Source organism: Neoarius graeffei, chromosome 9 (assembly GCF_027579695.1).
Source record: "Neoarius graeffei isolate fNeoGra1 chromosome 9, fNeoGra1.pri, whole genome shotgun sequence".
NCBI classification, from domain to species: Eukaryota; Metazoa; Chordata; class Actinopteri; order Siluriformes; family Ariidae; genus Neoarius; species Neoarius graeffei.
This window is the reverse complement of record NC_083577.1, coordinates 79,964,038-79,978,282: the sequence shown is the minus strand read 5'-3', so window position 1 is coordinate 79,978,282 and position 14,245 is coordinate 79,964,038. Positions and strand designations below refer to the sequence as shown.

Below are 14,245 nucleotides of genomic sequence, written 5' to 3'. Positions count from 1 at the left end.
TTCATAAAAAAGGTTTGTTTACAGCACTCATTGGATTGACCAACACACAGTAAAACGGGAAGGTCCAAGGAGCTCAGTGCAGATCTGAGAAAGAGGATCGCAGGTGTACACAACTCCTGAATGTCTCTTGGAGCCATTTCTAAACAACTGCAAATTCCAAGGTCAGTTCAAAGAATTGTATCCAAGTTATTGTGAGGTGTAGTCACTTTGCCAAGCCACTTTGCTTCAAGAAAACCCAAACTGTCACCCTCAGCTGAAAGGAAATTGGTTTGGATAGTCAGGAACAACCTGGGAGCCACCATGGCACAGCCCTGCCATGAACGGGAATCTGATGGATTACTGTCTGCAGTTCAGATCACCATGGACTAAGAGGCTGCTATCCAAGAAATTACCCCCTGCTCCAAAATTGACACCTTCAAGCTTAACTAAAGTTTGAAGCTGACCACACGGACAAAGAAAAAGCCTTCTGGAGGATAGCTGTATGGTCAGATGAGACAACGATTGAGTTGTTTGGCCACAATGACCACCATGTACAGAGGAACACTGTACCAGCTGGTGGTGGTGGTGGTAGGATCATCATGCTCTGGGGCTGTTTTACTGCCAGTGGAACTGGTTGATTGCACATGAATCTTGCGAAGAGACATTTTAATTAAAGATGTATGCTGGACATTCTGCCATGGGGGGGGGGGGGGTGCAGGTCAAAGAAATTACTGAAAGCCCAAATATTGCCATGACATTCATATCCAAGATGACATTCATGTCACTATATGTAAACTTCTGAACACAGCTATACCACAAAAGATATCTACAATTCTTATTGCGGATATCTGGAACTGAATTGTGAATATCTCTAATTCCAGTTTCAGATATCTATAATTTAATTCTGACTGGTACTAATTTGAGTTCAAGATATCTTTAATTCCCCTCAATTGAAGATATCTACATTGTCCTTTTTAGATATCTTAAATTAAGTTTCAGGTAGTCAGAATAATGTTGTGGATATCTCAAGCTGGAATTATAGATAGTCATAATGTAATTATAGATATCTATTATCAAGTTATTGATATCTTGAACTCAATTTGGATTAGAGATATCTGAAATTGCAGATATCTTTCATGCTTATTCTGCCTAATATAATTAGAGATATCTTGAATTAGAGTTTTGACTCGGCAAAATGATGCCACAGATATGTGTAGTTAGAGTGGATATAAAAAGTCTACACACCCCGTTAAAATGACCGGTTTTTCTGATGTTAAGTAAAACGAGACCACGATAAATAATTTCAAAACTTTTCCCACCTTTAATGTGACCTATAACCTGTGCAATTCAATTGAAAAGCAAACAAATCTGTTAGGGGCAAAAACATGCAAAATAAAAAAACATACAATAAGCTGGTTGCATAAGTGTGCACACCCTTAAACTAATACTTTGCTGAAGCACCTTTTGATTTAATTACAGCATTCAGTCTTTTTGGGTTGGAGTCTCTCAGCCTGCCACATCTAGACTTGGCAATATTTGCTGACTCTTCCTTGCAAAAGCGCTCCAAATCTGTCAGATTGTGAGGGTGTCTCTTGTGCACAGCCCTCTTCAGGTCACCCCACAGATTTTCAATTGGATTTAGGTCTGGGCTCTGGCTGGGCCATTCCAAAACTTTTTTGGGGTCGTTGTTGTGCTGAAATTCCTCTTCATCTTCAGCTTTCTAGCAGACACCTGAAGGTTTTGGGCCAAAATTGACTGGTATTTAGAACTGTTCATAATTCCCTCCACCTTGACTAAAGCCCCTGTTCCAGCTGAAGAAAAACAACCCCAGAACATGATGCTGCCACCACCATGCTTCACCGTGGGTATGGTGTTCTTTTGGTGATGCGCAGTGTTGTTTTTGCACCAAACATACCTTTTGGAATTGTGGCCAAAAAGTTCAACCTTGGTTTCATCAGACCATAACACATTTTCCCACATGCTTTTGGGAGAGTTGATGTATTTTTTTTGCAAAATTTAGCCAGGCCTGGATGTTTTTCTTTGGCCCTACCTCATAGTCCAGACTTATGGAGAATACGGGAGATTGTTGTCACATGTAGTACACAGCCAGTACTTGCCAGAAATTCCTGCAGCTCCTTCAGTGTTGCTGTCGGCCTCTCGGCAGCCTCCCTGACCAGTTTTCATCTTGTCTTTTCATCAATTTTGGAGGGACGTCCAGTTCTCGGTAATGCCACTGTTGTCCCATATTTTCTCCACTTCTTGATGACTGTCTTCACTGTGCTCCATGGTATATCTAATGCCGTGGAAAACATTTTTTTATACCCTTCTCCTGACTGATACCTTTCAACAGTGAGATCCCTTTGATGCTTTGTAAGCTCTCTGTGAACGCTGACTTTTGCTGGAGGATGCGACGGAGTAAATGTCTGAACTTTATTTGGGGTTAATCAGAGTCATTTTAATTGATGGCGGGTGTGAACCCAAAAAGACTGAATACTGTAATTAAATCAAAAGGTGCTTCAACAAAGTATTAGTTTAAGGGTGTGCACACTTATGCAACCAGCTTATTGCATGTTTTGTATTTTTTTATGTTTTTCCCCCAAACAGATTTGTTGGTTTTTCAGTTGAATTGTACAGGTTATAGGTCACATTAAAGGAGAGAAAAGTTTTGAAATTATTTATCGTGGTCTCATTTTTTTTACATAAAAAAGCCGATCATTTTAACAGGGTGTGTAGACTTTTTATACAGTGGTTCTTGAAAGTTTGTGAAATCTTTAGAATTTTCCATATTTCTGCATAAATATGACCTAAAACATCATCAGATTTTCGCACAAGTCCTAAAAGTAGATAAAGAGAGCCCAGTTAAACAAATGAGACAAAAACATTATACTTGGTCATTTATTTATTGAGGAAAATGATCCAATGTTACATATCTGTGAGTGGCAAAAGTATGTGAACCTTTGCTTTCAGTATCTGGTGTGACCCCCTTGTGCAGCAATAACTGCAACTAAACGTTTGCGGTAACTGTTGATCAGTCCTGCACACTGGCTTGGAGGAATTTTAGCCCATTCCTCCATACAGAACAGCTTCAACTCTGGGATGCTGGTGGGTTTCCTCACATGAACTCTTGCTTCAGGTCCTTCCACAACATTTCAATCGGATTAAGGTCAGGACTTTGACTTGGCCATTCCAAAACATTAACTTTATTCTTCTTTAACCATTCTTTGGTAGAACGACTTGTGTGCTTCGGGTCGTTGTCTTGCTGCATGACCCACCTTCTCTTGAGATTCAGTTCATGGACAGATGTCCTGACATTTTCCTTTAGAATTCGCTGGTATAATTCAGAATTCATTGTTCCATCAATGATGGCAAACTGTCCTGGCCCAGATGCAGCAAAACAGGCCCAAACCATGATACTACCACCACCATGTTTCACAGATGGGATAAGGTTCTTATGCTGGAATGCAGTGTTTTCCTTTCTCCAAACATAACACTTCTCATTTAAACCAAAAAGTTCTATTTTGGTCTCATCCATCCACAAAACATTTTTCCAATAGCCTTCTGGCTTGTTCACGTGACCTTTAGCAAACTGCAGACGAGCAACAATGTTCTTTTTGGAGAGCAGTGGCTTTCTCCTTGCAAACCTGCCAAGCACACCATTGTTGTTCAGTGTTCTCCTGATGGTGGACTCATAAACATTAACATTAGCCAATGTGAGAGAGGCCTTCAGTTGCTTAGAAGTTACCCTGGGGTCTTTTGTGACCTTGCCGATTATTACACGCCTTGCTCTTGGAGTGATCTTTGTTGGTCGACCACTCCTGGGGAGGGTAACAATGGTCTTGAATTTCCTCCATTTGTACACAATCTGTCTGACTGTGGATTGGTGGAGTCCAAACTCTTTAGAGCTGGTTTTCTAACCGTTTCCAGCCTGATGAGCATCAATGACGCTTTTTCTGAGGTCCTCAGAAATCTCCTTTGTTCGTGCCATGCTACACTTTCCACTGTATTTATGCAGAAATATAGAAAATTCTAAAGGGTTCACAAACTTTCAAGCACCACTGTATCCACTGTAGTTTCAAGAGAAAGCTAATGAAGAAGAAGACGACACTTGGTGTTTTTGTTGCAGTTGTAATTGTTTTTGTACTCTTGAAGCTCCAGACTGCTGCTTTAATTTTGAAATAACTCAAACATGGCCATGACCTCCAACATGTATGATATCTCATAATTAGCTCTTTTAAGTATAAACTTTTTGTCACATGCACTTTCTGAAACTCAAGTTTATCTCATTTTCTCAGGGTGCTGCAGGATTTGGCTATCCTGGACCAAAGGGTGACCAAGGACCTCCTGGTCCTCAAGGTCGTCCTGGTCCTCCCGGTCCCAGTGTTGATATAGTGGAGAGAGGGGATGCAGTAGTGCAACGTATAACAGGACCAAGGGGACCTCCAGGACCTCCAGGGCCTCCTGGGCCTGAAGGAGAACATGTGAGTAATTTAAAAACACTCATAGACACATCTTTTCAGAACAATTCTTCACTCTTTGTTGGTGAAAGAAGCTGAAGAGACTTCTGAATAACAACAACAAAAAAACATATGATACAATTTCGTAAAAAAATGGAAACTTGATTTTTAGTGCACTAAGATAAATATAGAACTATCTAAATATGCATATGCACAGGTTTAGTTAAAAAAAAAAAGAACATAAGATGGTTATATACACTTACTGGCCACTTTATGAGGTACACCCATACATTACATTAATGGCATTGAGCAGACGCTCTTATCGGGAACAACATACACGCCCAGAGTAGCCTGGGGAGCAGTTGGGGGTTTGGTGCCTGGCTCAAGGACACTTCAGCCATTCATGCTGGTCTAGGGAATTGAACCAGCAACCTTTTAGTCCCAAAGCTGTGTCTCTAACCTTTAGGCCATGGTCCCTCCACACCCCTGCTGTTGAATGCAGTTCTCTAATCAGCCGATCCCTTGACAGCAACACAATGCATAAAATCATGCAGATACAAATCAAGAGCTTCAGTTCATGTTCACAATGTTCAAACATCAGAATGGGAAAAAAATTGTGATCTCAAAGCGTGACTTTATTTCACTGTGGCATGGGTGTTGGTTTGAGCCAGATGGACTGCTGGTTTGAGTATTTCAGAAACGGCTGATCTCCTCCTGGGGTTTTCACACACAACAGTTTCTAGATTTTACACAGACAGAATAGTGCGGGGGCGGCACGGTGGTGTAGTGGTTAGCGCTGTCGCCTCACAGCCAGAAGGTCCGGGTCCGAGCCCCGTGGCCGGCGAGGGCCTTTCTGTGCGGAGTTTGCATGTTCTCCCCGTGTCCGCGTGGGTTTCCTCCGGGTGCTCCGGTTTCCCCCACAGTCCAAAGACATGCAGGTTAGGTTAACTGGTGACTCTAAATTGACCGTAGGTGTGAATGTGAGTGTGAATGGTTGTCTGTGTCTATGTGTCAGCCCTGTGATGACCTGGCGACTTGTCCAGGGTGTACCCCGCCTTTCGCCCGTAGTCAGCTGGGATCGGCTCCAGCTTGCCTGCGACCCTGTAGAACAGGATAAAGCGGCTAGAGATAATGAGATGAGATGAGAGAATGGTGCGGAAAACAAAAAACACTGACTGAGTGAGTGAGTGACAGTTCTGTGGGTGGAAACAAACTCCTTGTTGATCAGAGATGTCAGAGGAAAATGGCCAGGGGAAGGTTTCCCGATAACGTTGCCCTGTAGGGCTAAAGAGCGAGTTGAGAGACTCTGAAACAATGAACGTTGTCTCTGTATGTGGTTTTCCTGAACTCACTTCAATGTTACGAAGAGCTTCTTTGCAATGCGTGTCCCCTATAGAGGCATTAGTAGTTGTGAAATCCAGTCAAGGAGGTCACACGGTGTTAGTTTTTAACCAAAAACCAATGCTATATAAAGTGCTTAAAATACATTAAAGGAGAACTGAAGTCATTTTTAAACTTGCTCTATTTCTTAATTAACGTGTTATTCAATTACGTTTTTGGTTTTAGTAACCTTATATCGTGACTCGTATTGGCAACTAATTGCAATTAAATATTATACTTATCGGCCCATTCGGTTTTTAGCCGTGTTGAATTTAGTTCGTTTGGTCCACGGCAGGTGTCGCTTATCCGCGCGATCTTCACGAGACTTGTGCGAGACTTTGAAACGTCAAGTGTCAGCCAGGTGTCAGTGCCGCCATTTTGAAAACTGTTTTCCAAACGAAATATTGCACAAAAACGAGTTTAAATGACGATTACTGCCTACTTTTTTCAAACTTTCCTGATTTGCTATCAAAACAAACAAAACTTCCGGCTTGACTACATCAGCGTTCGAAAGAGGGCGCGCGCGTCTTTTGACAACGTTGGCAGATGTCGGTGACTTTGATTTCCGCCGTATGTTTTACTTCCGTCGTACGATGTCTCGCACAGGTCTCAACGAATCTCGTTTACGGCCGTTGCTTTGACATATCGACTGATGTATTACAGAGCATATTTCAAACACTCAGAACTTGCTATAGCAGCGACAAAATAGCGATCAAAAATGCATTCCTGTATTTAATAAAATGAGATAAATAGATTTTTGATAATAAAAAATGTGCCTTCAGTTCTCCTTGAATATATTGTATTGTCATTAAGCATTACATATATAATGTGGTAGTTAATAATTGAAACTAATTTACATTTTGGGCAATTTATTATTATTATTTAGAATATTTTATATTTTTTATATATATAGTGTCTTTTTTTTTCTTTTTTAATTACATGAATATAGGTTCACATGAAAGAAAAGTTTCACTGTTACCGAAACACGCAGTCAGGATTATTTCAACTCTTAGCCATAATGCCAAGTTGGCAGTTCTTCTTTATATGTGTGCACGAGAGAGAGAGAGAGAGATTTTGATCTGTCTCTACAGACCTCTTTACACCCACACCCACACACACACACATATATATATATATATATATATATATATATATCCTTAGGTCGAGATCGATCAAAACCTCTCTTTCTCTCTCTCTCGCACACTAAAGAAGAATTGCCAACTTGGCATTGTGGATGAGAGTTGAAATAATACACACACACACACGATGTTACAGGCGCAGAAATTTGTCTCATTTATGACACTAAATTAGTTAATCACTCGCCTAATAGAGTTAAATTTGATTAAAATGTGGCTCTCAATGTGACGTTCCGATATCCATATGTAATTCCATAACATATTGAAATATATTCATAGTGTTTTGTGTGTATTTATTTGATAATTAACTCGATGTCCTTGCAACATACAAGAAAAATAATTGAACACCAGCAGCGGATTCAACACCAGTCTCCCCTGTTGACTGTGAGATTCCCTCGGAGGCGCAGCGCAGTCTGAGTATTCGACTGTGAGCGAGTCGCTCTTTGTTTTGAATGAGTGGTTCAGGTCTGTCATAAATTCAGAGCAAACTAAAGGACTTTGGGCTTCGATGTTGTTCGGGAAAACCACATTAGCTTTACGATGGATGCTTGGAGATAATTAAAGACACTCTTGGCCTGAAGAGGCTTTCGGGAAACCCACCCCAGATTGGTTCAAGCTTTTTTGCCAGGAAGGATATAGCAACTCATAGCAACTCATTTACAGCCGTGGTGAGCAGAAAAGCATCTCAGCATGCCACAGCTGAAAAACACATTGGGTTCCACTCCTGACAGCCAAGAACTGGGATCTTAGAATCAAGAACAAGTTCCTGTTAAAGTGGCCGGTGAGTGTATAGAACTTATGTATGGATTGTTTGTCTGGAAACATAAGCACAGACACAACAAATTTGAAGACAAGCTATTTGGATTTATTTGAATTATTTTCAGCAGAGATGTATGTGGTATGTGGTGCTCTAGGAAAAAAAAAATCCCAGGTTTTAGTCAAAACAGACCAAAAATATAATTTTGGCTGGTAATATCATTTGGCGTTGAGCAAGAAGACAGTTTTACAAAATCAGGTGTAAAAACAGTTGGTTTGCCAAAAGATGTTAGTAATCCCAATCAATTTAGTTTGTAATCAGATCCCGGCTGTGGAAATGTCCATGATGCTCCTGCACTGCAGTCGGAATGGAGTCTTTTATAGAAAGTTTCTCTTTTCAGTTCACCAGATTTTATAATATAAAATCATTATTTCTGGTTGATAGAGAGCGGCGGCTACAATTATCGACAGTCCACAATTATCGACACCTTTTCAGATTTACCAATAAAAAACTATTTTATAAAGGTGAGTTTCAGTTCCAACAGTTATTATTGGTTAATTAATCAACCGGAAGACCCGCCTCACCCTTTGAGCTTGTCGTCTGATGACACAGCTCGTTACCTGAGATGGAATTTTTTTAGCACAATTAGTAATTTTTTGGAAAACCTGAACGTTATCATTGCAGGTAAGCATTGTGGAAAGATCATGGACATGTTTTTACTGATCAGATTCACCGATATTTCATGATCTCCTCATTGAAACCTACTTTGTTTCTTACGCTTTCATTTGACAGTCACCATTTTGTATTTACAGTGGTGCTTGAAAGTTTGTGAACCCTTTAGAATTTTCTATATTTCTGCATAAATATGACCTAAAACATCATCAGATTTTCACACAAGTCCTAAAAGTAGATAAAGAGAACCCAGTTAAACAAATGAGACAAAAATATTATACTTGGTCATTTATTTATTGAGAAAAAGGATCCAATATTACATATCTGTGAGTGGCAAAAGTATGTGAACCTTAGCTTTCAGTATCTGGTGTGACCCCCTTGTGCAGCAATAACTGCAACTAAACGTTTGCGGTAACTGTTGATCAGTCCTGCACACCGGCTTGGAGGAATTTTAGCCCATTCCTCCATACAGAACAGCTTCAACTCTGGGATGTTGGTGGGTTTCCTCACATGAACTGCTCATTTCAGGTCCTTCCACAACATTTCGATTGGATTAAGGTCAGGACTTTGACTTGGCCATTCCAAAACGTTAACTTTATTCTTCTTTAACCATTCTTTGGTAGAACGACTTGTGTGCTTAGGGTCGTTGTCTTGCTGCATGACCCACCTTCTCTTGAGATTCAGTTCATGGACAGACGTCCTAACATTTTCCTTTAGAATTTGCTGGTATAATTCAGAATTCATTGTTCCATCAGTGATGGTAAGCCATCCTGGCCCAGATGCAGCAAAACAGGCCCAAACCATGATACTACCACCACCATGTTTCACAGATGGGATAAGGTTCTTGTGCTGGAATGCAGTGTTTTCCTTTCTCCAAACATAACGCTTCTCATTTAAACCAAAAACTTCTATTTTGGTCCCATCCATCCACAATACATTTTTCCAATAGCCTTCTGGCTTGTCCACATGATCTTTAGCAAACTGCAGACGAGCAGCAATGTTCTTTTTGAGAGCAGTGGCTTTTTCCTTGCAACCCTGCCATGCACACCATTGTTGTTCAGTGTTCTCCTGATGGTGGACTCATGAACATTAACATTAGCCAATGTGAGAGAGGCCTTCAGTTGCTTAGAAGTTACCCTGGGGTTCTTTGTGACCCCGCCGACTATTATATGCCTTGCTCTTGGAGTGATCTTTGTTGGTCTTCCACTCCTGGGGAGGGTAACAATGGTCTTGACTTTCCTCCATTTGTACACAATCTGTCTGACTGTGGATTGGTGGAGTCCAAACTCTTTAGAGATGGTTTTGTAACCTTTTCCAGCCTGATGAGCATCAACAGCGCTTTTTTTGAGGTCCTCAGAAATCTCCTTTGTTTGTGCCATGATACACTTCCACAAACATGTGTTGTGAAGATCAGACTTTGATAGATCCCTGTTCTTTAAATAAAACAGGGTGCCCACTCACACCTGATTGTCATCCCATTGATTGAAAACACCTGACTCTAATTTCACCTTCAAATTAACTGCTAATCCTAGAGGTTCACATACGTTTGCCACTCACAGATATGTAATATTGGATCATTTTCCTCAATAAATAAATGACCAAGTATAATATTTTTTTGTCTCATTTGTTTAACTGGGTTCTCTTTATCTTAATATATTTTAAACAGGTGGAGTGCCTACTCCAGGTCAAGGGGGAGTTGCTACCTAAAGTGGAGGAGTTTAAGAATCTCGGGGTTTTGTTCACGAGTGAGGGTAAGGGGGGAGCGGGAGATGGACAGATGGATCGGGGCAGCGTCAGCAGTGATGCGGACGCTAAACCGGTCTGTTGTGGGACAGAGAGAGCTGAGCCAAAAGGCAAAGCTTTCAATTTACTGGTCCATCTATGTTCCTACTCCCACCTATGGTCACGAGCAATGGGTAGTGACCAAATGAATGAGATTGTGGATACAAGCAGTAGAAATTAGTTTTCTCCGCAGGGTGGCTGGGCTCTCCCTTAGAGACAGGGTGAGAAGCTTGGTCATTTGGGAGAGACTCGGAGTAGAACCGCTGCTCCTCCACATCAAAAGGAGTCAGTTGAGGTGGTTCAGGCACCTTGTTAGGATGCCCCCTGGACGCCTCCCAAGGGAGGTTTTCTGGGCATGCCCACTGGGAGGAGACCCCGGGGCAGACCCAGGACATGCTGGAGAGATTACATCTCTCAGCTGGCCTGGGAACACCTCAGTATTCCCCCGGAAGAGCTGGTGGAGGTGGCCAGGGAGAGGGAAGTCTGGGCTGCTCTGCTACCCCCACGACCCGGATTTGGATAAGTGGTAGAAGATGGATGGATGGATGGATGGATGGATGGATGGATTTTCTTTATCTACTTTTAGGACTTGTGTGAAAATCTGATGATGTTTTAGGTCATATTTATGCAGAAATATAGAACATTCTAAAGGGTTCACAAACTTTCAAGCACCACTGTAAAATCCTTTGTTTTGAATGCGACAAAATCATTAATCACAATTCCACCTTCCCTTGGAATAGTTTTAGACCAAACTTTGTAGCATCTTTAGTGCTTTTAGGAACAGCAGTTTCTTTCATCATTTCTAATTCTTCCTCACTTGGTGACAAAGTGATCGACCGCCATTTTGCAGTCACTCGAGGTGATTATCGAGAAATAATCTGAATGTCTCGACCAATCAGGATGCGTGATTTCCTGTAATCACATCCATACTTATTCTAATGTAATATAAGTGCTGTATGCCCTGAACGTATGGCTTCATACTACAACTACAAGCATTCCCGAGCTCAGTTTGGATCATTATGTGCTTCTGGTAGGGCGACCTGTCCAGGGTGCACCCTGCTTCTCACCCAGTGTCAGCTGGGATTGGTTCCAGCTCTCCCGCGACCCACGATAGATAATTGGTAAAGGAAATGAATGAATGCTTTTCTGGTTTACGATCCACTGCACAAATCTTAAAATAGCACCTTTGCAGGCTGTAATCTCAAATTAATAATAATTGGTGCTAATTACCATTGTGCCTCTCGTTTAATTAGGCTCAATGAAGTGAGGAAATTAAAATGAATTGAATTTCCAGATTGTCGTATGAGGTCAGTGGATGTCCCCAGCACTGTAGAGTTTAGCATTTATCCTGCTTTAATAAATGAGATTGAGTTCGTCGGCTCCTTATAAAGCCGATGCCAGTGTAATCCTGATGTAACAGCCCTCCAGCTGTAAGCTGCAGAAATGCTCTGCAGTGCGGGTGAGCATCATCATCAGCAACAACAACAACCTTGAAGCCCTTTTTTATGACATCATTGACTTCAACTGTGACCGGTGTCACCCAGCATTCTGTTTGTATAATATGATCGTGTATAATACATACTGTTCATTTGTTAACGTCGTACAAACTGCTGTTATGTCCAAACCCTATTGTGTCTTGCCCAGGGAATGCAATTAATAGCGCAAATGGCCATTGTACAGTATTCTGCCCTTGAAATGTGTAGCATATAATGCATGGGGTCTCCCAGATGCTTCAGCTCGTGTCTGAACAAATGCACCCTATAAATATCCTTCTTCCTGTTCTCTCGTAGGGTGACCCTGGTGAAGATGGAATTGCTGTAAGTTCTCCTGAGTAATGGAACACTTACTTATACAGTATGGACCAGGGGTCAAGTGCATTTCTGCTTTTGAATGACTTCCATGTAAGATCTCCCTTTTGACTACACAAGCTGTTCGAGCGTCCTTGGTTAGTCAAATTTACAGTGGGAAAGTACGGAGACTGGACATCATGAGTAACGGAATTAAAAATAGCCCAGCACATTATCTGTATTTGAATAGTCCAACTTTATATTATAAAATTTTCCAGTGTACACAATATTCAAATAATCTCCCCATTCAAACAAAAAGCACACACACACACGATCAGTTTGTGTGCGTTTTAAAAACTGCATGTAAATCTACCCATTTTTATTCTATCCACATTCACTAGATATGAGCAATCGTGCGCTCTGATTGGCTACTCTACTACTAGGATATCGGCTCATATATGTAATATGAGTAGAGAAACACAAAATGGCGGAGCGTCTTGCTGAACCAACCGAGGATGAAATAAAAACGCTACTCAAAAACAAAAGCCCAAAAATAAAAAAAAGAAGCAAAATATGGAATGAAAGTATTTGATGGTAAGAACATATCTTTTTTTTTAATTTTTCAAGAATTATTATTATTATTATTATAGCATTTTTCACAAATTGCTCCTGTCATTTCACCGGTTTGTTTACATTCTAAGTGGAAATTATTTGGTTGGACGTTTTGTATGAATATTTTATTTATTGAGTTTGTAAAAACTAAAACTAAAAATGCTCTCTTTCTCAAAATCCAGTGAAGGCGCACTTGATTTCGTGGAATAACTGTTAAATATTGCGTTTCAGAATTTGCAAGGACATCCGTAGTTGATGAATTGGCCACACCCACTCCCACAAGCACACGTGCGCGGTGTCCGAAATCACTCACTCCTCACTATAGACTGGACTATATAGTGAGTTCGCCATTTTGTAGTGGTGTCTGAATGCATAGTGAGAATTATTACACCCTATATAGTGGACTCATAGTGTCCCACAATGCATCGTGAAAAGTAGTGTACAACCGACGATCACTAACCAAGCAATATGCATTGCGGTTGCACTGAAAGAAAAAAGTGTGTTGGGGTGAATGGACGGAGGAAGAAATGCATTATAAACGGACATCCAAGTACAATTAAAAATAGTGCACGTATAGTGCTCAATTGTTCTTTCAGAACAAGAGTGTCTGATATGTTAAAAACATTGAATTGGTTACCAGTTAAAGATAGGTTACATCACACTCTTCTTAGTTTTGTAAGAAATGTAATTATGACAAAGCGTCCTGTTACTTTGTTTAAATCTTTGATGTTTTCTAGTAATATACATACATACTTTACAAGACATTCAGTACAGAGAAGATTTTTGTTGCCTGCGTATAGAACAAGGGCTGGGCAGAGAACACTGCATTATAGAGGAATGTTAGCATGGAATTCTTTACCCTGTTTTTTGATTAATGAAGTAAATGAGAAAGCTTTTAAAATTAAATTAAAACTGTATTTGTTTACTCAAAATATATGATTATTTTCTATTCCTCTATAAATAGGATATGTGGTACGATGACTAATTGATGGGACCAACATATTTGAAACAAATTTATTTCCTCTTTTGTTTTTTGTTTTTATTTTATGTTTTTGTTTGTACAGTCTGTAAAAATGCATGTCTATATTAAAAAAATTTAAGGAATTGTAAGTTTGACCACAGGGAGAACAGCACCCTTCTGTGAAGGGGAAGCTGATGTGGATCAATATAAATAAAATAAAATAAATAAGTAGAAGAATAGAAAAAGAATAAGACTGATAAAATACGTACAAGAATAAAAATTAGAGTGCGGAGTGAGGAATTAATCAAAAGCCTCAAATTTGATTTAATAAAACGCAGCGGCAGTTAAAATAACTGACGTAGCAGACACAAAGTACTTTGTATTGATTAATGTGGGAAATACGCTCAGTATAATATGGATTTATTACAAAAATACCCGCACGTATTTATTATTTTGAAACCCACCAGCTGACTGATCTGGCACATTTTAATTGTGCGACAGTAATGATGTAAATAACGGCGAGGCGGAGTAGTGTCCGAAAGTGTTTTTTTCATTTTACCAGTGAGCTCACGATATATGGAATTAATTTTGTGCCAAAATGTTCATACAATACTTTTGAAATGTCAAACAAAAACGATAAATCAAAATTAAAAAAAAAAAAAGTCAATTTTTTTTAGACTGGCAAACACATTATTCATGTAATCGTGCAAAATATCAGTCTATTA

At 40.1% G+C, this 14,245-nt stretch overlaps 1 protein-coding gene across 5 annotated transcripts in view; it reads left to right on the top strand.

The window, feature by feature from the left end:
• col18a1a (collagen type XVIII alpha 1 chain a) overlaps window positions 1-14,245 on the top strand; it is a 327,724-nt gene that overhangs the window by 239,103 nt on the left and 74,376 nt on the right. For all 5 annotated transcript variants that reach the window (XM_060930350.1, XM_060930349.1, XM_060930347.1 and 2 more), the window contains 2 exons: window positions 4,272-4,457; window positions 11,951-11,977. In XM_060930350.1, the coding sequence (XP_060786333.1) occupies window positions 4,272-4,457; window positions 11,951-11,977 (213 nt within the window). The remainder of the gene's footprint in view (window positions 1-4,271; window positions 4,458-11,950; window positions 11,978-14,245) is intronic.